Source organism: Ictalurus furcatus, chromosome 11 (genome assembly GCF_023375685.1).
Source record: "Ictalurus furcatus strain D&B chromosome 11, Billie_1.0, whole genome shotgun sequence".
NCBI lineage: Eukaryota > Metazoa > Chordata > Actinopteri > Siluriformes > Ictaluridae > Ictalurus > Ictalurus furcatus.
This window is the reverse complement of record NC_071265.1, coordinates 13834851-13861863: the sequence shown is the minus strand read 5'-3', so window position 1 is coordinate 13861863 and position 27013 is coordinate 13834851. Positions and strand designations below refer to the sequence as shown.

Below are 27013 nucleotides of genomic sequence, written 5' to 3'. Positions count from 1 at the left end.
TGAAGGGGCAATTACAGGAATAGACTCCTTATTTTCTGCAATTTTCACCTCACAGTGGGGAAGTTTCTTCTGACACCACACTTATTTTTGGGTCACCAAAAAGAAAAGAGTATCACTATTTAGGGTTTTTTTTTTTTTCTTGTCACACTGCACACCATTTTTAGGCCAGGTTTAGGGATCTACTAATATATGTTATACATGTACCCATTAGCCAGCATAATCCAGACATGACAAGAGTGGTACTTGGGGTCATTGTGTTAGTGTGGGAGAAGATTCATTAATAATTCACCAATTCAATATAGACTTGGACAAGGGTATGTGTGTGTGCCTCTGTGAGACTGTAGAGCTCCCCGGGCCACTGATGAATGGAAAAATCTGACTCCATAGCATGTCTTTCATAGATCTCTGTGTTCGAACAGAATACTTACACACTTTGCTTTTTAATAATTGATTATACCGTCATGAAACATTTTGTGAACAAAAAATTTGAATCATATATTACACGTATTATGTTTAAGCAAGTAAGGAATAAGACATGATGGGGTATGCTGTTATAGAAAAATAAATAAATAAATAAATAAATAAATAAATATAGTTGATTATTTTCCATTTTCCTGTCCACTAATTTGACTGCTTAAGTGGTGTTCCAAGAGTGTCTATATTTTATATACACTGTGCGTATCACTCCGCTTCTCTGTGTTCGTCACGTAAAATTCCACTTCCTAGTTCAAAACGGTTCTTACAGTAGTGTTAGTGACTCTATTTCCGCTAGCGGATTAAAATTAAACAGAACATTTGGCCATATGGTGTCCAAAATGTCACTTATTTGATATGAATTTTTTGTTTTTGTAGCTGTTGTATAAAATCATTTTGGCACATGCAATCCATAGATAGACACAGGCATGCCCATATTCAGTATAACCACACAATTGAAATTGCTTAAATAACAGCATGTCTCAAAGTGTTTATTTCTATTATAGCACACTTGTCATCAATTTCCTTTTTTTTTATGACATGCCTTGAAGTGCAGATTTAATATTGTCTGCGAAACAAATTCATTTTATCATTTATGGTATGGCAGTTATAAACAGTCATTCAATTACTAGTCTCTCTTTTCTTTCTCTCTCTTGAAGTTAATATACCAAAAATAAAGGAAAGCAGAAAGTTCTCTGGCATGACAACGTTCCCATGGTGGAAAATTTACTGACTATTACAAAGCATTGACCCCTTGATTCTTCTCCCTGCAGAAACTTCCACCATATCAACCAGTATATTGGTGCATTTAAAAAAATTTGAATATCATGGAAAGTTCATTGTTTTCCGTAATTTAATTCACAAAGTGTAATTTTCATATATTCTCGATTCATTACACATAAAGTGAAATATTACAAGCCTTTCTTGTTTTAATCTTGATGATTACGGCTTACGGAAATCAAAAATCCAGTATCTCAAAATATTAGAATAAAGAATTTATAATACAGAAATGTCGCAGTGTCAATTCCTAGTGTCAAGTCACTCCTGAACCAGAGACAACATCAGAAGCATCTTACCTGGGTTAAGGAGAAAAAGAACTGGAGTGTACAGACAGAGCAAAAGACAATATACTGAGGAAAGCAAAATGTTTTTATCAAAGCGTGTGACGTGTTTTAAATGAACAGATTTTGCCTTTTGGCGTGAAGGCAAGTTGCAGTTCTGCAAGTGCTGATGGCTCTAGCATTACAGCCAAAGAACAGCGAGGCTGAGACAGGCAGCAGGGTTCATTCTCTCTCTCTCTCTCTCTCTCTCTCTCTCTCTCTCTCTCTCTCGCTCCAAATGAAACCCTGAACTCTGCAGACATGATCATAGGTTCGTTTAATGTCAAATAATGACAGTGTGCCATTCAGATGTGGATTCATGTTCAGTGCTACTTCGAATAAATGATTAAATATTAACACCAGTTTAGAAAAAAGTAGAATGTTTTAATAAGCTGCTCTCCTACTGTACCATACAGTGACTTACTGGTTGCTCTTGGTTAGTGGTCGTAATGAAATAGACTTATTTTTTAATATAGCTGTCATATCACAGCAAAACATTGACTACATTTCCCATACTGCACGGCGGCCTACAAACTGGTGAACCCCAAGCCTGACAAGAGGCAGTGTCTTGGGGTCATTGTGTCCCAGCTTTATGGCCCGGCCCGTGATTGGGCAGAGCATCTGGCCAGTACAGGGTCAAGTGCCCTCAACAATGTAACTCAGTTTGCGGAACAATTCAGGAAGGAGTTTGGGAGTCCAGGGCAAAGCTACAACCTGGATAAATTTTTGAGGGGAGTCACTGTCATAAGCAAGCCTGACCTACCATTCCACACCTACTATGAGTGCTACAGGGCAGCCTCCACAGCTCAGTTTCAGCCCCCGGCCGACAGGACAGTGGTGGAGGTGACACAAACCTACAAGACCGAGGGCTGAGGTAAAGAGCCCCAGCTACAATGTCCCACATGCAGGAAACTTGGAATCCATGGATCATATTTCTGCTCTTGGGGATGTTTCAAGAGCAGCTGGTGTGCTCACAAATGGCTCCATAAGAGAGCACATGCGGAGCTACAGCTGGAGGTCAACATGGCGACCTCATCTCCAGAGCTACAGCATGAAGCGCACGAGGCGGTCTCATCCCCAGAGCTCCAGCAGGAGATGCATGAGGTGGTCTCATCCCCAGAGCTCCAGCATAAGACCCATGAGGTGATCTCATCCCCAGAGCTCCAGCATAAAGTCAAGTTCCTGCTAGAGGTCAACGAGGTGACCTCCCAAGCCATGTTCCTGTCTGAGGTCGAAGAGACGGCCTCTCAAGCCAAGTTGCTGTCTGAGGTCAAAGAGGCGACCTCTCAAGCCAAGTTCCTGTCCGAGGTCGAAGAGGCGGCCTCTCAAGCCAAGTTCCTGTCCGAGGTCAGAGAGGTGACCTCTCAAGCCAAGTTCCTGTCCGAGGTCGAAGAGGTGACCTCTCAAGCCAAGTTCCTGTCCACAACTGCTGGGAGAGGGAGTGTATTTGGGGGGAAGGGGGGCAGTTCTGTCATATCACAGCAAACCAGTGACTACATTTCCCATACTGCACGGCGGCCTACAAACATGGCCGCCATGGACTGCAATTCCCAGAACACACACAGAACACTCCCGCTCATTCTAATCAGGCACCCCTGTGTTATTATTATTATTATTATTATTATTATTATTATTATTATTATTAATTTTATTATTAGTAGTAGTAGTAATAATGGTCTACATTTGGGGGGTAAAATTATTAGATGTGAATTCATGTTAGTGCTAAAATATAAAGTTTCAGTCCTGACTCAGGAGTTGTACAGCTGAGTGGTGCAGCCCTCCTACACTGCACGCAGATGATGCCCCCTGACTAGATAACATGCTGTCTTGATTGTTTTATATTCTTTGTCACACTGTTCTTCTGTTTGCAGATTTTACAAATATGACTTGATATCTGTTCAGTGCTACTTCAAATAAATATGTTTAAATAGAATTTATGTTTCTGTATTGTGTTATATTTTTATGCTAGTAACCAGTGTTAACAATTGTTTTAACCATCATTGAGCTGGCGTGTTATTATGTGGCATGTTGTGGGCCCGGTGTGGTGGTCCACTCTGGGCCAGAAAGTTCAGGGCCACTTTTTGGTCCCAGTCCACCTGTGATTATTGCTATTAATGCTAAATAACATATGCTGAAAATGTAAATATCAATGTTAAAACACTGAAATGAGGGCCCCATTCCTATATTTTGCCTTGGGCCCCCAAATCACTAAATCCACCCCTGATGGGAGCTGTGCCAGGAAAAAGCCTTTGCAAGACTACAGTTTGCCAATGAGTATATAGGTAAAGACCAGGCCTTTTGGAATAATGTGCTCTGGACAGACAAATGAAAGATAGAGTTGTTTGGCCACAGTAACAGCAGAAGTGCAGTTAGAAGTGTTTAGTGCAGTCCAAAGACACCTTTTCAGCAGAAGCATCTCTTACCAACTGTGAAGCACGGTGGTGGAAATGTTATGGTTTGGGGTTGCTTCGCTACCTCAGGGACTGGACAGCTTGCATTCATTGACTTAACTGAATTTTGCATCATATCAAAGAATGCCTGAAGATAATGTGAGGCCATCTGTCCAAAAGTTGAACTTGAAGTGAAAGTGGACCTTTCGACTGGATAATGGTCCTAGCACACTAGCAAATCCACCAAGGAATGGTTCAAAAAGAATAAATGGAGGGTTATGGAATGGCCTAGTCAAAGCCCCAATTTGAATCCCATTGAAATGTTGTGAAATGTTGAAACAGGCAGTACATGCAAGAAAACCCTCAAACATTTTGCAAATGAAAGAATATTGCACAGAAGAGTGATCAAGCCTGGTGGACAATTATGCAAAATGCCTACAAGAAGTTATTTCTGCTAAAGGGGACAATACTAGATTATGAGGCCAAGGGTGTACTTACTTTTTCCACAAAAGAATATCACATCTATTGATATTTCTGTTGAAGAAATTATTGGAAAAGCTAATTTTGCTTGTGGTTTTGTTCAAGTATATCAAGTTCATTAATAAGCACTGTTTCAAAGATGATCAAATGTTTGCTTGTGCAAATATGTGAAAAAAAGCCAACAACTTCCATGGGGCTGTACTTATTTTTTCACATGACTGTAAACCTTTGATTTTAATTACAGCCTGCACTACTGTACTGTTTTAGAAAACAAATCATTACCTTTGGACCAATCAGAACTGAGTTTTGTGGTATAAGGTGAAAAATTAAATAATTGGTCTTTGCAAATATGAAAACGTTTAATGCCACATTCCCTGCATCTCTCCACTTTTTTTGCATTGTATATTTAAGAGTATCTCTAAGCATGTGAGGCATGGTTTTGTGTGTCACAAATATTGTTTATATTGCTGATTGTTACGATACCTGAGATAGAAGCAAGTGCAGGCGATACAGACGCTGGAAGGCGAGGCTCAGGCTGAAGGCGAACTTGTAAAACAGGCAGAGGTCAGGCGATCAGTCGAACAGACAATACTAGGCAAGGCAGGGAATCATAGTCAAGACACTAGGCAGTAAATCCGAGAACCAGGAAAATCCAAAACAATGATGACGGCTTGGTGAACCGGATGAAGTCCGTTATCCTCAGGGTGGTACCCTGAGGTGAGGCTAACGGTGACACCCATCTTCTCCATGAAGCTGGCCCAGACTCTTGACGTGAATTGTGGACCCCTATCACTCACGATCTCTTCCGGGATCCCATAGTACCTGAACACATGGTGGAACAGTAGCTTGGCTGTGGCAAAAGCAGACAGGATGGCGGGTAGTGGGATGAGGCACAGGGATTTTGAAAATCGATCGATGATCACTAATATGGCGGTGTTACCCTGCGACTCTGGTAAGACAGTGATGAAGTCTAGGGCCAGGTGGGACCATGGGCATGCTGGGAGGGGTAGTGGCTTAAGCTTACTGGCGGACAGTGTCCGTGGTACCTTGGCCTGGGCGCACGTAGAACACGAGGACACTATGCGTTGTACCTTCCTGAACATGTTGGGCCACCAGTACTTCTCGGCCAACGACCGGTAGGTACGATGTACCCCCGGGTGGCCCGTCACTAGTGCTGTGTGGGCCCAGGTGGTAGAGCGCCAGCTGGTGTTGCTTCGGGACAAACTGCTTGCCGGGAGGGCATGCTGCCGGGATTTTCAACCTGGAGAGGCATGCTAGGGCCTGGTCCAGTGCCCAATCAATGGCGTTGATGATGCAGGAGGGGGGCAGGATATAATCTCCGTGGTCTGCTCAGCTCTCTGGGCTGTGGAGCTGCAACAGGACATCAGCCTTGGTGTTCTTCGATCCTGGCCGATATGACAAGGTAAACTGGAACCTGGAGAAGAACAGGGACCAGCGGGCCTGGGGAGTTGTGAGACGTTGGGCCGTCTGCAGATACTCGAGGTTCTTATGGTCAGTATAGATAACAAACGGGTGCGTGGCGCCCTCCAGCACGTGCTTCCAGTCCTCCAGGGCCAGTTTAACTGCCAGGAGCTCTCGGTTCCCCACATCACAGTTGCGTTCCAATGAGGATAACTTGCCAAGATTTCATCGATGTGCATAATGACGCTCCTCCCCAGCATGTCTCTCAGGATGTCATTAATAAAACATTGGAACACCAAGGGGGCGTTAGCGAGCCCATAAGGCATGACCAGGTACTCGTAGTGACCTGAGGTGGTGCTGAATGCCGTCTTCCACTCGTCCCCCTCCCATATGCGGACCAGGTTGTATGCGCTACGCAGGTCCAGCTTGGTAAAAATGGTCGCGGACCTTAGCTGTTCGAGGGCTGCAGGTACTAGTGGCAAGGGATACTGGTTTTTAAGTGAAACTTGATTTAGGTCCTGGTAATCGATACATGGTCGGAGACCCCCTCCTTTTTTCTCTACAAAGAAGAACCCGGCGGAGGCAGGGGACGTGGAAGGTCTAATGTATCCCTGTTGGAGAGCCTCCTGGATATACTCCTCCATTGCCTGATGTTCGGCTTGGGAGAGAGGGTACACATGACTTCAAGGTGGGCTGGCTCTGGGAAGGAGCTTGATTGCGCAATCGTAGGAGCGGTGTGGAGGTTATCCGCTTGCTCTCTCCTTGCTGAATACCTGCCTGAGTTCCTGATAGTCGGGAGGAACTGTGACTGGGATGGGTGTCGTGGGGCTCTCCACTGTCTTGGCTGCCAATGGGACAATGGGGAATTTCAGGCAGTTACTGAGGCAGTACAGGGACCACTGAGTAATCTGTTTGTCCGTCCAGGAAACCTGGGGGTTATGGAGCTCCAACCAGGGCAGGCCTAGAATGACAGGGTGCCAGGCAGAGACAGTCATGTACAGGGCTATGGTTTTGCTATGGAGGGCACTAACCTGGAGTACAAGGGGGGCTGTACAGTGGGAGATGACCCCACCGCCTATGGGAGACCCAGCTATGGACTGGATATAGGGTGGCTGGAGGAGGGGACAAACTGGAAGGTCAAGGTCCTGTGCAGTTTTCTGGTCAATGAAGTTGACAGCAGCCCCTGAGTCGATCAGCGTGATCTTACGGGTCTCTGACATTTCAGGGTAGCTGGCGAAGAACAGAGAACACTGTAGCAAGAACCCCTTACATCGTTCTGGCTCTCCGGCATATCTCTCCGGCATTGGCAGTGGCGGAAAGTGCGCAGGCGGCGGTCATGGAATGTGCACAGGCTGCGGGGGTGAAATGTGCGCAGGCGGCTGTGGTGGAATGTGCGCAGGAGGCGATATGGCGGGGTGCATGGATTGAGACAGGAGCACCACTTGCGCCGTTAAACGAGAAATCTGCTCTTGTTGCACATTTATAGCTCGATTCTGTTCGTAAATAAACTGACGCCATTCCGAGGCGCCCGCTGCTTCCATAGTTAGGCGAAGTAATCTGTTACGATACCTGAGATGGAAGCAAACGCAAGCGATACAGACGCTGGAAGGTGAGGATCAGGCTGAAGGTAAACTTGTAAAACAGGCAGAGGTCAGGTGATCGGGCGAACAGACAATAGGGCAGGGAATCGTAGTCAAGACACTAGGTAGTAAATCCAAGAACCAGGAAAATCCAAAACAATGACGATGGCTTGGTGAACGACAGAGACGAAACTGCTGAGTGTATACTTCACGAGTAAACATTGTTCTCAGCATGACCTAAATACAGTGTGTGTGTGATTGAGTGCAGGTGTCCGTGATCAGAACTCTGGAGAATGCGAGCGTGTGCGTGTATGGGATGTGTAGTCCTCGTCGGCCATGTTTGTAGTTCGCGCTGCACTCTGGGAACTGTAGCCACAAGTTCGCAGCAACATGACACAGATAAATAAGATTAAGGTAATATAGTTAGGTTTTATTTTTATGAATTGCTTAATTGTTGTGTAATTGGGCCTGGGTCGCTGATATATACGTTGTAAAGTAGCAAACAGCATAAAGATTCAATTAAGCTACATTTCAGAATATTTACAGTAGCTTCCTCTTACATTTCAAACCTCTTATGTTTAGCAAGTACAAAATAGTGTGTAGCCTCAATATATCGGAGCAATTGGAGAGAAAAAAAAAATCTTTCACTAGTGAATTCGGGGTGGGGTGAAGGGGGGGGGGTGGTAGCTATAGGATAGAGAATGGAAAGATAGTGGCTGTATGAAGTGAGAACAAACATACATTTCCTAGCTTTAATTTATTTCTAGCAGCTGTGAAAGAAGGAGAGCGAAACGAAAACCAGGTCATTGCATGATCTAGATAAGACAATGCTCCTGCTGCCTGTTTTTTGTCTCCAGAGGTACCACTATATAAGAGAGAAAAGAGCTTTAGCATCCTGAATAATTACATTTATGTTTACATTTACAGCATTTGACAGATGGGTGACTTACAGAAGTGTTTTGTGGTCTCCATCAAAAACATATCCTTATGCTAGTACATATAGGTCAGTATCTAAGAATACTAATATTAAAGTACAGTACAGTTGTTTCATAATATGTTTACAATAGTACATATAACTGATGTTTTTTAGGTGACATGGTGGAGCAGTGGGCAGCATTGCTGCCTCACAGCTCCAGGGTACCCAGTTCAATCCTGACCTCAGTTTATTGCCTGTATGGGTTTCCAGTGTTCTCCTGTTGTGTGTGAGGGTTTCATGTGGGCTGTCCAGTTTCCTCCCACTGTCCAAAAACATGCATGTAGGCATACTGGGAATGGTAAATAGCCCCTAGATGTTAATGAGTGTGTGAATGTGTGTGTACATGGTGCACTGAGATGGACTGGCATCCCATTCAGAGTGAATTTACCCCCAGTGCTCCCAGTATAAGCTCTGGAACCACCAAGCCCCTAACCAGGATAAAGTGGTTACTGAAGATGAATAAATTATTTCATGTTATTTAGTCAAATTTTTTGAGAAAGAGGTACACCTTGTTTACAAATTCAATGTAAAGATTTGTTGTGCAGGATCCAATTTTGACCACATGTGGAATTTTGACCACATGTGGAATTTGGTAAGGCAACCACATGATGCCTTGCCAAAGTGTATCGATACCGACGAATTTTACTATCAGCTCCCATTTATACGTGACTCTACATGACTAGGAATCTAAACTACTATTTAAATACAGATAAACCTAAAACTTTGTGGAGAATAGACCAACTGATTAATAGAGCATTCCCAATTATGTCATGGACTTTAGGACAGATGTCAGTATATGCATTGTAATGCAACCAGAAAAGTCCAAAAAGAAAAAGGTCATGTAAATTGAGTGCTGCCTTATTTTTCAAACATTAAAATGGAGCATACTAAAATGGAGCATTCTTTGATAGTTGTACTTCTACATGTTATTATTGTTAAAGCTAATGAACCCTGTATCATTTTGCACCATTTCTCACATTACATGGGATCATTAAAATTGTTATTAAAATAATTTCAAAGTTTTTAAATACTATTCACTGATCACTGAAAGAAAGGCCTTAAACCCATTTTGTGGTTTTGTGTCTGTACGTGACAAATGGTAAGTATTCTAGCAAAGTCTCATTGGATTTCAGGAACACTCTATACACCGAGACAGCTATATCTTTTATCTTTCACCTTGCCACACTTTTATTGAGTTTTGTTATAAGGATCCAGTTTCAGAGTTTATTAGACACAAGACACAAGCTCCAAACTTACCAGAGTATCTGTAATATTTTTACAGAAGTCTGTCTCAAGTCTGTCTTGAGATGATACTGAGAAACACTAAAAGGTAACAAAATATCTGTGCAGTAGAGGTGTAATGCAATGGCAAAATTAGTGCTCAGAATATTATCTGTTTTCGTATTCACGTTTAAATTGGAAGTGGGTGTCATCTTCTGAACCAGATCCTCTATGGATCTTCTGTCTTTGTGACTGAGTAAGCAGGCTGACTTTCAAAACAACATTGTCTTTCCCTAACAAAGAAGTTGTCATTTAACTTACAGTTGACAAAAATAGAGATTAGATATATGAGATAATATATGAGATTAGATATATGCTAGTTTTGAGGTTTGTTACATTCCACACACTATCAGAATCTACTATAAAACTCAGAGGCACTTACAGTGCTGCTGTGAGTCAAAATGGGATCCTTAAAGCTGCATTTCTATATAATGTCTGTATGATTTTCTGTGATGAAAATCATGCTTAATCAATGTAAAAGTTTTTTTTTTAATTTTAATTAATTAGTTTATTATTTTTGTAGAGAGCCTAGCGGAGATACTGTATGCTGTCCTGTGCAAAGTGCGCAGTCTGCGTGAGCTATATGGAGCAGCAACTCATTATATGAAAGCATATTTCATATTTGTATAGAAATATGGTTAAAATGTGGTTTTATTTTGGGGATATTAATACATCTAAAGGCAGCGAGTAACAGAAACCACAAGGTGCAAGAAAGTGAGATTTTATTATTAATTTAAGACTGTAGTTCATTTCGATGATGTTTGTGCATCCATAAAAAATTATGCATAAATACTATAAAAGATATATATATATATATTTCTTTTATAGTATTTATGCATAATTTTATTATATATCATTTTATATATATATATACAGTATCTCACAAAGTGAGTACACCCCTCACATTTTTGTAAATATTTGATTATATCTTTTCATGTGACAACACTGAATAAATGACACTTTGCTACAATGTAAAGTACTGAGTGTACAGCTTGTGTAACAGTGTAAATTTTCTGTCCCCTCAAAATAACTCAACACACAGCCATTAATGTCTAAACCACTGGCAACAAAAGTGTATACACCCCTAAGTGAAAATGTCCAAATTGGGCCCAATTAGCCATTTTCCCTCCCCGGTATCATGTGACTTGTTAGTGTTACAAGGTCTCAGGTGTGAATGGGGAGCAGGTGTGTTAAATTTGGTGTCATCGCTCTCACACTCCCTCATACTGGTCACTGGAAGTTCAACAAGGCACCTCATGGCAAAGAACTCTCTGAGGATCTGAAAAAAAGAATTGTTGCTCTACATAAAGATGGCTTAGGCTATAAGAAGATTGCAAAGACCCTGACAGTGAGCTGCAGCACGGTGGCCAAGACCATACAGCGGTTTAACAGGACAGGTTCCACTCAGAACAGGCCTCCCCATGGTCGACCAAAGAAGTTGAGTGCACGTGCTCAGCATCATATCCAGAGGTTGTCTTTGGGAAATAGATGTATGAGTGCTGCCAGCATTGCTGCAGAGGTTGAAGGGGTGGGGGGTCAGCCTGTGGGTGCTTAGACCATACGCCTCACACTGCATCAAATTGGTCTGCATGGCTGTCGTCCCAGAAGGAAGCCTCTTCTAAAGATGATGCACAAGAAAGCCCGCAAACAGTTTGCTGAAGACAAGCAGACTAAGGACATGGATTACTGGAACCATGTCCTGTGGTCTGATGAGACCAAGATAAACTTATTTGGTTCAGATGGTGTCAAGCGTGTGTGGCGGCAACCAGGTGAGGAGTACAAAGACAAGTGTGTCTTCCCTACAGTCAAGCATGGTGATGGGAGTGTCATGGTCTGGGGCTGCATGAGTGCTGCCGGCACTGGGGAGCTACAGTTCATTGAGGGAACCATGAATGTCATTTCTTCAGTGTTGTCACATGAAAAGATATAATCAAATATTTACAAAAATGTGAGGGGTGTACTCATTTTTGTGAGATACTGTATAGTTACTGAAAAAAATGTTGATGCGTCCAATACTTATTTCCCCCGCTGTATATACTGCAAATCAGAACTGTGCATAACTGTTCCTGTATCTGGCAATATATATATATGAACACTTTTTTTTTTCTTTGTATCTGTATTCGTATTCATTTAGGATGCATTAGTGCTTCATTCTGAATAATGTATTTAATACTGTTGGCATGCACTGTTTATATTGCATAATATTACACTTCCAGATTTCCTGGGCAAAGTCACGCATTCATATATTTTAACATCCAAATTATCCATAACCAAGAATCATATCCAGTACAATGTTTTACTTTGATGTATTACTTGATTGAAAATGTCCTATTCCAACTAGCTTAAGCCTGTGATGTTAGCTCTCAGGGACAGGATTGTTTATTTTCCCTCAATAAATTCTATTTATTTCACATTTATATATTTTAATTAAGATTGATTTTTATTATTTTTATTTTTCATTTTCTCTCATATTTGTTCAGTTTTATTTGTAAAACACCTTGGATTCTCTGGTGTGTGTGTGTGAAGTGCCCTATATAAATAAATTTGCCTTGCCTTGTATATTTCAAAACAAGATGTGTCCAATTTTAGCTGATTAACCTGTAAATAAAATGTTGTTGAAGCTTACATTTGCTTCATTTCTTTAACACAACTGTGAGTCCATATATTTAATTTAAACTGCAAGACATGTATGTTGCTAAAGTGGTAAAGTGTTGTCAACTCTTGATGAGTAACTTCTGATAATGAGTCAAGAACTATATTATACAGTACTGCCCACTACTTTGACGTTATGAGCTATCATTATTATTGCTTTCTTTTTTACTTCCATTAGCAAAGAGAGATTACATGAAAAATTAAACAGAACTGTTTGTTTTGTAGTGTGTTTACAATTATGATGGATCATATCTGTTTTTTCAGAATGACTGTTCTGGAGAGCGGAAGTCTGCGATTATCCAATGCCATGAAATCAGATGCCGGCCTCTACACATGTGTCGCACGCAACCAGTTCGGCGTAGCAAGCAGCTCAGGGACGCTGATGGTGAAAGGTTTGATGCATACAAATGATTACAAATACCACTTATAAGACATCTAACCTCTCTCATTACTTTTAAGCCATTTGCTTGCTACCAGCCCTGTCTTTTGCTTCTCTTTCTGTTAAATTTAAATTACTTAATAGAATACTTCCACACTATGAGCTCATTATGTGAAACCACAAATATTCTGCTTGATTCGAAGGAGATTATTTGGAGCAAACACAGCATGGCTAGCAAATTTTAGTAAATAAGGCAAGTGTTTTAATTCCTAATGAGATGAGAACAGAGTATACTGTCACAACCGCAGTGCGTGCAAGCCTCGGGGACTCCAGATCTGATTCCTGTCTCTGCTTCAGAGATTTATTATACAGCATTAAATATGAATGAAAGTGCTTGGCACTGTGTTTGTTGTGAATCAGAGGAGGGGAGAAGGATTTTCAGGAAGTAACCATTGCACCGGTTGAAAGAACCATAATGCAATATAATTATATCCCATAACCTTAAGTCATATGACATCAGTCAGTTATTTCTCATTCTTCATACCCTCACTGTACGTAAAAATTCAGTTAAACAAGAGTACTTCAGATATAAACTCTATTTCATAAGTCAAATATTTTTCACAATTGCACAGTTATTCATGTCAAAGCAAGTTATATTTAAGCTTTGCAAAAATGGATTCTTCTTGCTTTGTACTAACACTAAATATGTAGTCATGGAGTAACTAATTTCAAGTATGACCTTAGGGAAAATGGAGAGTGTGAATGATATTGACTAAAACACAAAGTGGAATGATTACCTTGCCATACATGTCAGTGTAAGTGATGTAACTTTGGCAGCAATATGTCATCTCTCTTAGTCTCACTGAAAGGTAATTGGTGAGCACTGATTCAGGAGAATAGATTCACTCAATAAAGAGACTGAGAATAAAGTAGTTCACTTAAATAAAGACACTAAATTCTACATTCACTAAATGTACCCAAGTACAGTTCAGCATACCTTCAGCCACACCAGAATGCAAAAAGAAATGATACTGTGTACTGTGATGAAATGATACTGTGTATGATACTGTTATTGTAACGATACAAGACTATAAACAGGAAGTAAGCGCAGGAGCAATGTCTTTATTAATAAACAAGCAAACGAAACACAGGGAGCGCGGTCTATACTGAACAAGATTAACTAGATTAAACATGAGACTAAAGTCTAGGCATTGCACAAGAACAGGACATGGAAATTAGACCGCTTCGCGAACGTAATGTATTCACCAGACAAACACTCAGTTACCATTAATACTACGTGATGTGCACAGCAACACAAGGGGTTTAAATGACTAACACAATCAATACTAAATCACAGACACCTGGAGTAAATCAAGAGACACCCTCGAACATGAACCAATGCTAAAACAAGGGGAAAACCAAAACAAACCAGGGCGCGGGTCCATATACAAAAGTCCCGTGCACGCGTGCCCTCTAAAGACGCGCGTGAATGTCGATGCCGCAGTGCCATTTGTCGGCGGGAGCGTAACAGAACCCCCTTCCAACGTGCACCCCCCTCCAACAGCGGTCCAGGGCCCCTGTGTGATCTGTCTCTTGTTGTATCGGAAAACAGGGTGGCCTCCGCCAGACGACGCCCCCAGCACGACTGGAACGCTAGACGATACCCCCAGCAGGACTGGACAACAGGACAGCTTCCTCGGCGGGCTGGAGCTCTGAAGCTGAGACCTCCCCATAGGTCTCGGGCTGGAGCTCTGAGGCTGCCAAGTTGACCTCAGACGGGAGCTCCACAGCTGAGGCCTCCCCGTAGGTCTCAAGCTGGAGCTCTGAGGCCACCATGTTGACCTCAGGTGGGCGCTCCAAAGCTGAGACCTCCCCGTAGGTCTCAAGCTGGAGCTCTGAGGTGGCGGTTACCCCCCCCACAAAAAAAATGTTCTAGGCCAGCCTTCGTGTCCGGACTGGGCAGCGTGACTGGGTTCTCAGCAGGGCAGGAAGGTGGAGCGCTGTTCCCCTCCGTGTCGGAAGGTTAGGTGCAATTTGGCGCCACAGGACAGGGGCAAAGTGCCTCCATGTTGCGGAGTATCTGATCCATCTCATCCTCCCACCGCTTCCACTGCAACTCCTCCTGCTGCCTCCTTAGCACAGCTTGGTACTCCTCCTGCTGCTTCCTTAGCGCAGCTTGGTATTCCTCCTGCTGCTTCCTTAGCGCAGCTTGGTACTCCTCCAGCTGCTTCCACTGCCAATTGTAGTACTCCTCCGGCCGCGGGAAGTCCCAGTAATACCGAAATTTCCCGACACTGCGCTGTCCTGCTACTTCCATGTTTTGGCACAGTATTCTGTAATGACACAAGACTATAAACAGGAAGTAAGCACAGGAGCAATGTTTTTATTAAAAAACAAGCAAACGAAACACAGGGAGCACGGTCTATACTGAACAAGATTAACTAGATTAAACATGACAGGACATGGCAATTAGGCCGCTTCGCGAACGTAACATATTCACCAGGCAAACACACAGTTACTGTTAATACTGTGTGACGTGCACAGCAACACCAGGGGTTTAAATGACTAACACAATCAATACTAAATCATAGACACCTGGAGTAAATCAAAACACACCCTCGAACATGAACCAATGCTAAAACAAGGGGAAAACCAAAACAAACCAGGGCGCGTGTCCATATACGAAAGTCCTGTGCACGCACGCTCTCTAAAGCCGCGCGCGCATGTCGACGCCGCAGTGCCATCTGTCGGCGGGAGCGTAACAGTTATATAGAGGTTCCGATCATTTCCGATTCATTCCTAGTGACTGTTTCTGTGGATCTTTTGGACTTTTCCCCTCTCTACAATAGATGTTAATTTAAGAGAAATGAGATGAAAAAAAACCGATAAAAACGATCAGTTTTACTGTCAATAAAGGATGAGTGACCTGACGAGTGCAGTTCTTAAAGATGTCTTTTACAAACGGAAGCACTGGTAATAGTTATAATTTTTTATGTTAGTCTAGGAAATTTTATATTAGGTAAAAGAGCTTAAAAACAGCTTAGTTATTAACACAGTGTAAAGGTTAATACACTTCAGTGTTAAATTACTCAAAGCTAAAATAATTACAGAAGATTTACTTTCATGATTTCCCCTTGAAGCAGCGTGCTCTAAGCGCGAATGCGCGAGCACCTGCTTTTCCGTTGTTGACAGTAGTGACATTTGGACACGTGTGTTTGTTTATGTTTCTGTCATGTCTCCTCCCTGTTCTGTCATTGGCTGGGATTTTCACGTGTGTCTGAATCGCGCTCAGCTGTGAGCATTTACGACACTGATCATGTCCGCTTATATACGGCGCGCCTCCCAGCACACAACGCGGAATATTACAATAGATAAGATATAGTATTGTAGATTAGTTAAGAGTCCTTACGATAGATAACCAGTCATGGTTCATGGTTCATGTTTCTCCGCTCCCAGTTCATAGTCATTGTTTGTTTCATGTTTTGTGTCTCGATCCTGTTTTCCGTGACCACGACCTTGAATCCTGCCTTGCCCCGTGTATGCCTGTTTGCCGATCGCCTGACCTCTTGCATGTTTGTGGATTACGCTTTGGATCACGTTTTGGATTTATCTGCCTGTCTCTCTCCTAAATAAAACCTGTTCATACTGCACTTGCATCCGTCCTATCTCCGCTCCGTCACAATACGTGACATTTATTCAGTGTACAGCTTAAAAGGGGTCATTTTAACAATTGTACATTATGGACATTCTGTTTTATATTAGGATTTATATGTCCCCAAAATCGTTCTTAGGGATAAAAAAGAACATCCATCCATCCATCCATCTATCCATCCATCTTATTCCACAACACTGTTAAATTCTCAAACTGTATTGGTCAGATGGTATTGTTTATTTTCTGTAACACCTTAGCTCTGCCAAGCTGAATTGTTTGTACTGTTACCTTAATGAGAGAGAAATAAAAGAGTTTCTAGCTGTTTATAGCTGCTGTAGCATAAGTGAATTAACGTGTTTGACGATGATCCACAACATTAAATGTAACTATAAACATTTACTATTAAAAATAAAACAGTGTCATTCTTTGGTTAACAAAAAAGATGTAATTGATGGCAAATTGCTGTGGTCTAAGAGGAATAAAACAATCAACTTCACACACTCTGTTTTTTATTTATTTATTATTTTTCTAAAATAGTACACCATGAAGTACTTTATTCCATACATAGTACTATTCACCTCAACAATATTCACTGTCCTGTTGCGACTAGAATCTTTATATTGTAGCATGTAAACACTGAATATAATTTTCAATAATCACAACCAGTACAAACATGCAGATCACATGATGATATGATCATCATAGATATATAGTGCCCTCCACTAATATTGGCAACCTTGGTAAATATGAGGAAAGTAGGCTGTGAAAATTGTCTTTATTGTTTAACCTTTTGATCTTTTTTTTTTTTTTAAAAATCACAAAAATACTCTTCTCTGATGGATATCAAACAATTGCAAACAAAACAAAGGTTTATCCAAAAACATCTTTGTTAAATATAGGTGTGCAACAATTATTGGCACCATTTTAGTCAATGCTTCCATTTGCCAAGATAACAACTCTGAATCTTCTCCTATAATGCCAGATAATGTTGGAGAATACATGGCAAGGGATCTGAGACCATACCTCCATACAGAATCTCGCCAGATTAGGGATGGGTGATATGGACTTAAAACTATATCACAATATTTTCTGGTATTTATTGCGAGAACAATATCAGTGACGATATGAATAAAATATATAAACCATTCACCACTGTTTTTAGCTACATGTGATAGCTGTTATCTTGAGACCCTCAGAAATACAAACATTGATCTAAAAGTAAAACTTTTTGTAGATCTTTTTTTGTAGATTTTTGTACATTTTTGTAGTGAGGTAGCTCCTCGTTTAGCGATAAACTCTTCCTCAGCTTCACGTCCACCTTCTGCCATACTTGTTTTCGCTCTGCACATGAGCTGCAAATGGGTCGCAGACCATCTCACACGAATACGTCATCAACTAAGCTTTATCATTATTATCGTTGGAAGACCAATTCTTATTGTGGGGAGAATTTATACCAGTATATTGCAAATGATAAGATATTGCCCATCCCTACTCCAGATCCTTCAAATTTCGAGGTCCACGCTGGTGGACTCTCCTCTTCAGTTTACCCCACAGGTTTTCTATGGGTTTCAAGTCAGGGACTGGGATGGCTATGGCAGGACCTTGATTTTGTGGTCAGTAAACCATTTTGTGTTGATTTTGATGGATGTTTTAGATCATTGTCCTGCTGGAAGATCCAACCACTGCCCATTTTCTGCTTTCTTGGCAGAGGCAGTCAGGTTTTCATTTAATATCTGTTGATATTTGATAGAGTCCATGAGACCATGTATCCTAACAAAATGTCCAGGTCCTCTGGCAGAAAAACAGCCCCAAAACATTAAAGAGCCACCACCATATATTTTCCATATGGCTGCTTCTCTGTATGCGCCGAAACCACCTCTGATGTTCATTGCCAAAAAGCTCTATTTTGGTTTCATCATATGGCCATAGAACCCAATCCCATTTGTAGTTCCAGTAGTGTCTGGCAAACTGAGTTTTTGAGTTTGTTTTTGGATGAGAGTAGAGGCCAGGGGCGGATTTGGTGATTTGGGGGCCCTAGGCAAAATGTAGGAATGAGGCCCTCATTTCAGTGTTTTAACATCGATATTTAAATTTTCAGCATATGTTATTTAGCATTAATAACAATAATCAAGGGAAGACTGGGACCAAAAAGTGGCAATGGACTTTCTGACCCTGAATGGACCACCACACCCGCCCACAACACCCCCCATATAACACATATAACACACAAAATTTTAACACAATACAGAAACATAAATGCTATTTAAGCATCTTCATTTGAAGTAACACTGAACACACATCAAGTCATATTTGTAAAATAGGCAAAGAGAAACAGAAGAACAGTGTGACAAAGAATATAAAACAATCAAAACAGCATGTTAGCTAGTCATGGGGCATCATCTGGGTGCAGTGTAGAGCTGCACCACTCAGCTGTACAACCACTGAATCAGGACTGAAACTTTATATTTTAACACTAACATCAATCCACATCTAATAATTTTACCCCCCCCCCCCCCCAAAAATAGACCACTACTACCATGGCTACTACTACTTTTACTACTACTACAATATTAATAATATTATTAATAATAATAATAATAATAATAATAATAATACATTTACATTTATTCATTTAGCAGATGCTTTTATCCAAAGCAACTTACAAATGAGAAAATACAAGCAAAGTGATATATCAAGCAGAGAACAATGCAAGTAGTGCTACCATACAAGATCCATTAATTGAGTTCTAGAAGAAGCAAAGTGCGCAGAGTAGAGGTGTAAGTGTCAGAGTAAGGTTTATTTATTTATTTATTTTTTTTTTATTAGGGGTTGGTTAGGTGCTCACGGAAGAGGTGGGTCTTTAGCTGTTTCTTGAAGATGGTGACAGATTCTGTGGTCCGGACTAAGGTTGGAAGTTTATTCCACCACTGAGGAACAGTTAGTTTGAAGGTTCTTGAACGGGACCTTGAACCATGCTGAGGAGGTACTACTAAGCGTCGGTCATTGATTGATCACAGATTGCATAAGGGAATGTAAGTCTTCAGGAGAGTGTTGAGGTAGGAGGGTGCTGTTCCAGACAAGGTTTTGTACGTGAGCATCAAGGCCTTGAATTTGATAGGTGCAGCTACAGGAAGCCAGTGGAGGGAGATGAAGAGGGGTGTGACAAGGGTTCTCTTGGGATGGTTGAATACAAGGCGTGCTGCTACATTCTGAATCATCTGAAGGGGTTTGATGGAGCTGGCTGGGAGGCCCGAGAGTAGTGCGTTGCAGTAGTCCAATTTTGAGGTAGTCCAGTATAATAATAATAATAATAATAATAATAATAATAATAATAATAATGTATTTTCTTTTCTAATATTAATATTATGAAATTAATTTTGATATTAGCCATACATTAATAAATAAGTCTATTTCACTTTGACCACTAACCAAGAGCAAACAATAAGTCACAGTATGGAACATGAAGTAAAGGATCGAGAAGGAATTGTTTCAAATTATTTCTATAAGATTTACAGAATAATCCATCCATCCATTTTCTGTGCCACTTATCCTATACAGGGTCCAAAAGTACGGTAGGACAGCAGCTTATTAAAATATTCTTCTTTTTTCTAAATTGTGGTAATATTTTAACGTATTTATTTGAAGTAGCACTGAACATGAATCCACATCCGAATGGCCCACTGTCATCATGTGACATTAAACTCACATATGATCATGTCTGAGTTTCATTTGGACAGAGAGAGAAAGAGAGAGAGAGAGAGAGAGAGAGAGAAAGAACCCTGATGCCTGTCCCAGCCTCGCTGTTCTTTGTCTGTAATGCTAGAGCCTTGCCTTTTTTAAACACTGTTCCTTCGCTTCATTTTTGCTCTGTCTGTACACTAGTGATGTGTTGTTTATGAATGATTTGTTCATTTTGAACAAATCTTTAATCTGAGTTGTCTCAGAGAATGATTAGTTCATTTTTGACCGTGCATGCACTGCAATATCCCCATAGGTTCTGTACAGGAAACGTCTCGAGTCTTCGGGTTCGAGTCGTTCGTTCTTCCGGTGACCGCCACATAGGCAATGCACCATGTTGTTCCGGAAACAGTATGAACGAATGACTTGAACCTGAAGACTCGAGAGATGAACTGATCATTTCTGTTTCCGGAGAACAGACTTGACAAATGTGACATGGCAAAAGAACGACTCAGATCGGGAGGTGAGGTGAACTAATAGACTGCATAGCCTAACGACCAGCTAAGCAATTAATTAATAGTTTCTGTTTCTCATAATTTGGCCTTGGTTGTATTAGCCTATAGTTTATTTTATAGTTTATTAAGTACTACACGTGATGGGGAATTTAACATGTAACATTTTAACTATATTCTGCTGAAATGAACCAAATGACTCGAAAAAGATTAATTAATTTTGTTGAATGAGATTCAAAGATCTGAATCAGTTAAATGATCCGAACTTCCCATCAATACTGTAGACTACACGTGATGTCACGACGTTTGCACGGGTTGGCTCAGTTCTTCCTGAATCATTTCTGCAGATGAGCAGTAAAATTGTGAAACAGTCAAATGTAGTATGTACTGGGGGGTGGGGGCTGACACATTCATAAATTAAGCATTCCGGTGGCATTTTAGCATATGGATTTTTAGCAAAAAGTAAAAACAAAACTTTCCTAATTGATAAACCTGTGTTTTGCTTGCAATTGTTTGATATCCATGAGAGCAGAGTATGTTTGTGATTTTTTAACACAAGATCAAAAGGCTAAACAATAAAAACAATTTTTCACAGCCTTCTTTGCTTATATTTACCAAGGGCGCTATAACGACACGAGACTATATACAGGAAGTAAGCGCAGGAGCAATGTCTTTATTTCCAACACAGAAGACACAACACAGGAAACGCAGTCTAAACAGGAACAGATGACCACGCTTTAAACGAGAAACTGGATGCGAGGCAGGGAACGGAATAGGACGCGTAAATAAGACCGCTTAGCATACTAAACGTATTCGCCATTCAAACACACAGTGAACATAAATACTGTGCGAAGTGCGTAGCCACACGAGGGGTTTAAATAACAAACACAATCAAACAGAAACATAGACACCTGGATTAAATCAAGACAAACCCTCGAACATCAACCAATGCTTAAACAGGGGGAAAACCAAAACAAACAAAAGGCGCGTGTCCATATGCAAAAGTCTCGTGCACGCGTGATCTCTAAAGCCGCGCATGCATGTCGACACCGTAGTGCCATCTGCTTGCGGAAGCGTAACAGGTGTCAATATTAGTGGAGGGCATTGTACATTGATCAGCCTTAACATTAAAACCACTGACAGCTGAAGTGAATACCATTGATTATCTCATTACAGTGGCACCTGTTAAAGGGGTGGTATATATTAGACAGCAAGTGAACAGTCAGTTTTCAAAGTTGATGTGTTCGAAGAGGGAAAAAGTGTAAGGTTCTGAGTGACTTTGACAAGGGCCAAATTGTGATGGCTAGATGACTGGGTTAGAGCATCTCCAAAACGGCAGGTCTTGTGTGGTGTTCCCAGTATGCAGTGGTTAGTACCTACCAAAAGCATTCAAAGGAAGGATGACTGGTGAACCGGTGACATGGTCATGGGTGCTCAAGGCTCACTGATGTGTGTGGGTAGTGAAGGCTAGGCCGTCTGGTCAAATCCAACAGAAAAGCTACTGTAGCACAAATTGCTGAAAAAGTTAATGCTTGCTATGATAGAAAGGTGTCAGACACAGTGCATCACAGCTTGCTGCGTATGGGACTGCGTAGCCAGAGACTGGTCAGAGTGCCCATGCTGATTCCTTTCTTTTACCAAAAGCACATATAATGGGCATATAAGCATCAGAACTGTAGCAATGGAAGAAATTGGCTTGGTCCGATGAATCATATTCTCATTTACATCATGGCCGGGTGTGTGTGCATCGCTACCTGGAGGAGATGGCTCCAGGAGACCAAATGCACCCCTGTGGTATTCCCTATTGGAAATGGCCTCTTACAGCAGGATAAAAATGAGTATGTGACTGTGTAACACAAAAAGACAGCTGGATTTAACTAGACTAGGAGAAAAAGGTCTGCATGTAACCTGGTTCCTTGAGAAGGGAATGAGACGTTGCGTGAGCTTCAGGCTGTCGGAAACACCCTCACGCGTGACTGGTATCTGAAGTCTGTGTGAAATCACGCATATTTATAGGCCTGCCATGGTCAGTTGACATGGTATTTCACGCGTTGCGTGATTATAAAATGGCACCTGTAAACCACATCAGCCTTTATTATCTGAAGTGAAGATGCGATTCACAGGCATGCCCCAGTATGACAAAGCTACGCAATGTCTCCTTCCCTTCTCAGGGAACAGGGTTACATTAATAATCCAGATGTTCCCTTTCAAAGGGAACTCAATGTTGCATGACCTTCACGCAATAGGCCCAATGGTATGGCATTGGCTGCTGCAGCCATATGCCCCAACAGTCCGTCATAGAGACTGGAGGGGATGCCCAGACCCAGCTTTATCTTGCTCAATGTTGTATTGTAACATAGTATTGACCTTATGCGTACTGGCGATAGATACACCCTCATTGTAGTGGAATCCCATATAACGACTAGAAAAGTTGTCCTCTGCCCTGGAGAAAGCATATTTTTCTTGAGGTTCAACCTGAGCCCCAAGCTCCTCATGTGGGTGAGAAGAACATCTCGATGATGAATTTCCAACTCCCTAGATTACACTAGAATTAACTAGTCATCCAGGTAGTTTAGTACACGGATGCGCTGGAGCCGCAAGGGAGCCAGAGTGGCATGCATGAACTTCGTGAAGGTGCGAGGGAATGAAGCTAAACCAAAAGGAAGAACCCAATATTGGTATGCATTGCCTCCAAACGTGAACCTCAGGAACCTCCTGTGACTGGGCAATATTTCTATGTGGAAATATGCGTCTTTTAGACCTATTGTCACAAACCAGTCCACAAACTGAATTTGTGGAACGATAAGTTTGCGCATCAACATCTTGAACCTGTATGATCAGATGATGCAGATCTAAAATTGGCCACATACTCCCATCTTTTTTGCAGATCAGGAAATAACAGCTGTCAAAACCTCCCTCCCTCATAGGAAGGGGTACATATTCTTTGGTCCCTTTGTCTAAGAGGGATCTTACTTCCTGCACTAATGTCGGGCTCTACTCTGTGCTGACTACTGTGGTGAGCACACCTCTGTACCGGGGGGTCGAGCTCTGAACAATGGTGGACAGAACCCATGGAGATGCAAATTACTATGTTCCACACTGCCAGATGGTCTTTTAGTGACGTTAACTTTTCCATATTCTGTTGGAGGGAAAGCATTAGATTTGCGTTGCCCTGTGACAGCTCACTGACCAGAGGGGACTGAAAACTTGGGACAATATTGGCTAGGGGGGCCCTACATTAATACTGGGGGCTAACTACCCTAACAACCTCACGTCTCCTCATACCTCCTTCTGCGGCCCATCAGGATCGCGCCTTCTTTGCCTGAATGGAATTCATGATCATTCTTAGATCGGGCCTACTAGCAGGCTGTGACTGTGGCTTTCTGCAGGGCGAAGTGGGCCACCACCTCTGTGCCTCCCTCACACTAGTGCTGGCCCAGGAACGGAACTGGCTGAACGGTGCCATTTGCTGTTTTGCCTTGTGAAACCTGTCAGTGATGGCGTTAACCGCTGCACCGAACAGGCTGAAAGGTTCAACAGGGGCATCCAACAGGGAGACTTTATCCTTATTCCCCATTCCTGAGAGGTTGAGCCATAGGTGCCTCTCTGCCATGAACAAGCTAACATTGAACGGCCAGTATGACGGGCTGTTTGCTTGGTCACCCAAATAGGCAAATCCGGGCCTGGGGCCCAATTCCCTCGCTTCTGTCAAGCTCATTCAGCAGGTCTGCTTGGTAGGCCTGCATACACTATTGTATGCAGTGACTCACAAGCGAGACCCACTGCCACATAGGCTTTGCCAACCAACGCCGATGTGGCCTTACACAGCTTGGATGACAAAGCTGGCCCCCCTAAATTCCCTGCCATCAATGGAGAGAGGTAGTTAGCAAGTGCCTACTCCACCTTTGACATAGCCAAATACCCATACTATTGATTCCTCATGATGGCCAAATAATTGGACATCACAGGGTTATAAATATGGCTGGTGTATGGTTTTCCCAAGAAGTGCATCATGCAGTTCTGGAAAAAGGGGAGTTCCCTTTCAAAGGGAACTTCGACGTTGCATACTGTTATGTTAAATACAATGTCTCGTTCCCTTCTCAGGGAACAGGGTTACATGTGTAACCCCGACGTTCCCTTTCAAAGGGAACTTCGACGTTGCATTTAGCATAACAGTATGCAACGTCTTGTTCCCTTCTCAGGGAACAGGGTTACTTGCGTAACCCCGACGTTTTCTGTGGTGTGAGGGAATTTTAATTTCACTGGGGAGAAAGCACTCATCGAGCCTGCCATGAGCCACTTCCTCTTCACCGGGCCAGTCTAAATTAAACTTTTCTACAGCTCTAGTGATCACTTCAAGCAGCTCTTTATATGATTGAGAGCTGCTCTCCATTTTTGGTGCACTGGGTCCCCCTCTGGCTCCTCAGAGTCAGAGAGGGTGGGTTGACTCTCCATACCAGAAGGAGGAGTCACAGCGCGAGCTCCAAACCTGAAAGCGGAGAGTCGGATCTGGAGGATAGAGCAGCAGTCATCTCTGGTTCCTCCTCCAAATCCATACGGGATCCCCAGGACCTGAGCCGGCTGCTGCCAAGGCAGCCAGAACCCCGAGGTTCCAAAACCCAACTCCCTTTGGCTGAGAAAAGAGTGAACCGAGAGCAGAGCTGCCTAATTGTGAAATAAGTATTGAACATGTCAACATTTTTTTTCAGTAAATATATTTCCTATGAGGCTATTCACATGAAACTTTCACCAGACATCAGTATGAACTCAAGAAATCTAGAAATATAAAGAATTCACAACATAAATGAAGTTATGTGTAATAAAGTGGAATGACACGGGAAAAAGTATTGGACAAGCTAACTGAAATTTATTTAATACTTAGTGGAGAAGCCTTTGTTTGTAATGACAGCTTCAAGACACTTCCTGTATGAAGAAATTAATCAGCCGCAGTATTCAGGTGTGATTTTGGCCCATTCTTCTAAACATATTGTCTTTAAATCTTGTTCAAATGGATTCAAGTCAGGTGATTAACTGGGCCATTCTAACACCATGATTGTTTTTCTCTGTAACAAATTGAGAGTTTCCTCTGCTGTATGCTTTGGATCATTGTCCTGCTCGAAGGTCCACCCACATCTCATCTTCGTCATGCTGGTGGATGGCAGCAGATTCTTCTCAAGAATCTCTCGGTAAAGGGCTCCATTCATTGTTCCTTCAATTATATGAAGTCTGCCAGTACCATGCGATGAAAAACAGCTCCAGACCATGATGGTTCCACCTCCAAACTTCACTGTTGGTATAGTGTTTTTAGGGTGATTTCTTCTCTAAACATGGTGTGTAGTATGACAGCCAAAAACTTCAATTTTGCTCTCGTTTGACCAGACTGCACTCTCCCAGTATTTCATAGGCTTGTCCAAATGAGTTGTAGCAAATTTTAAACAAACTTCAGCATGCCTTTTTCTTTAGCAATGGAGTCTTGCGGGTGAGCGTGAGCAGTAGAATGCATTGCCTATTGTTTTCTGTGATGATGGCACCTGCTGCCTCCAAGTGGTTCTGGAGCTCTTTCTGAGTGGTCCTTGGCTGTTGGGCTACTATTCTGACTATTCTTCAGACTCCCTGATCAGAAATCTTGTGAGGAGCTCCTGCGTATGGCTGGTTGATGTTGCTTCCACTTGTGGATAATGACCCCAATGGTGCTTACTGGAGGATTCAGTTTTGAAATGCGTCTATATCCGATTCCATCAATATGTTTTGCAACAATAAGGTTGTGAGGGTCTTGGGAGAGCTCCTTGCTTTTACCCATCATGAGATGTTTATTGTGTGACACCTTGGTAATGAAACACCTTTATATAGACCATCAATTTACTAACCCAGCTGATATTAATTTGCAAAGATAGGAGATATAATTACTTACAGATTTCAGTTGGTTCCTTGCCTTACCTTGCCTTTGAGAACTGTCAGTCCACTTTATTACACATAACTTTATTTATGGACTTTAATGTTGTGAATTCTTTATATTTCCAGATTTCTTGAGTTATTTTGATGTCTGGTGAAAACTTGTGAAAAGCCTCATTGGAAATATGTTTACTGAAAAAAAATGTTGACCTGTCCAATACTTATATCCCCCCACTATCTATCTATCGATATATATATATATATATCTATCTATCGATATATATATATATATATATATATATATATATATATATATATATATATTTTCACACGACAACCGACATTTCGCTGAAGATAATAAGGCTGATGATGTGGTTTACAGGTGCCGCTTTATAATCAAGTGATGTGCAAAATGCCACATCACCTGACCATGGCAGGCTTACAAATAGGTGTGATTTCACACATACTTCAGATACTGGTCATGCGTGAGGGTACTTCCCACAGCATGAAGCTCACGCAATGTTGAGGGAACAGGAGTGACATGG

General features: G+C 41.8%; 1 protein-coding gene across 1 annotated transcript in view; it reads left to right on the top strand.

The window, feature by feature from the left end:
• Window positions 1-27013, top strand: part of cntn4 (contactin 4) — a 284000-nt gene that overhangs the window by 204929 nt on the left and 52058 nt on the right. Inside the window, exon 12 of the mRNA XM_053636675.1 lies at window positions 12620-12747. Coding sequence (XP_053492650.1) covers window positions 12620-12747 — 128 coding nt within the window. The remainder of the gene's footprint in view (window positions 1-12619; window positions 12748-27013) is intronic.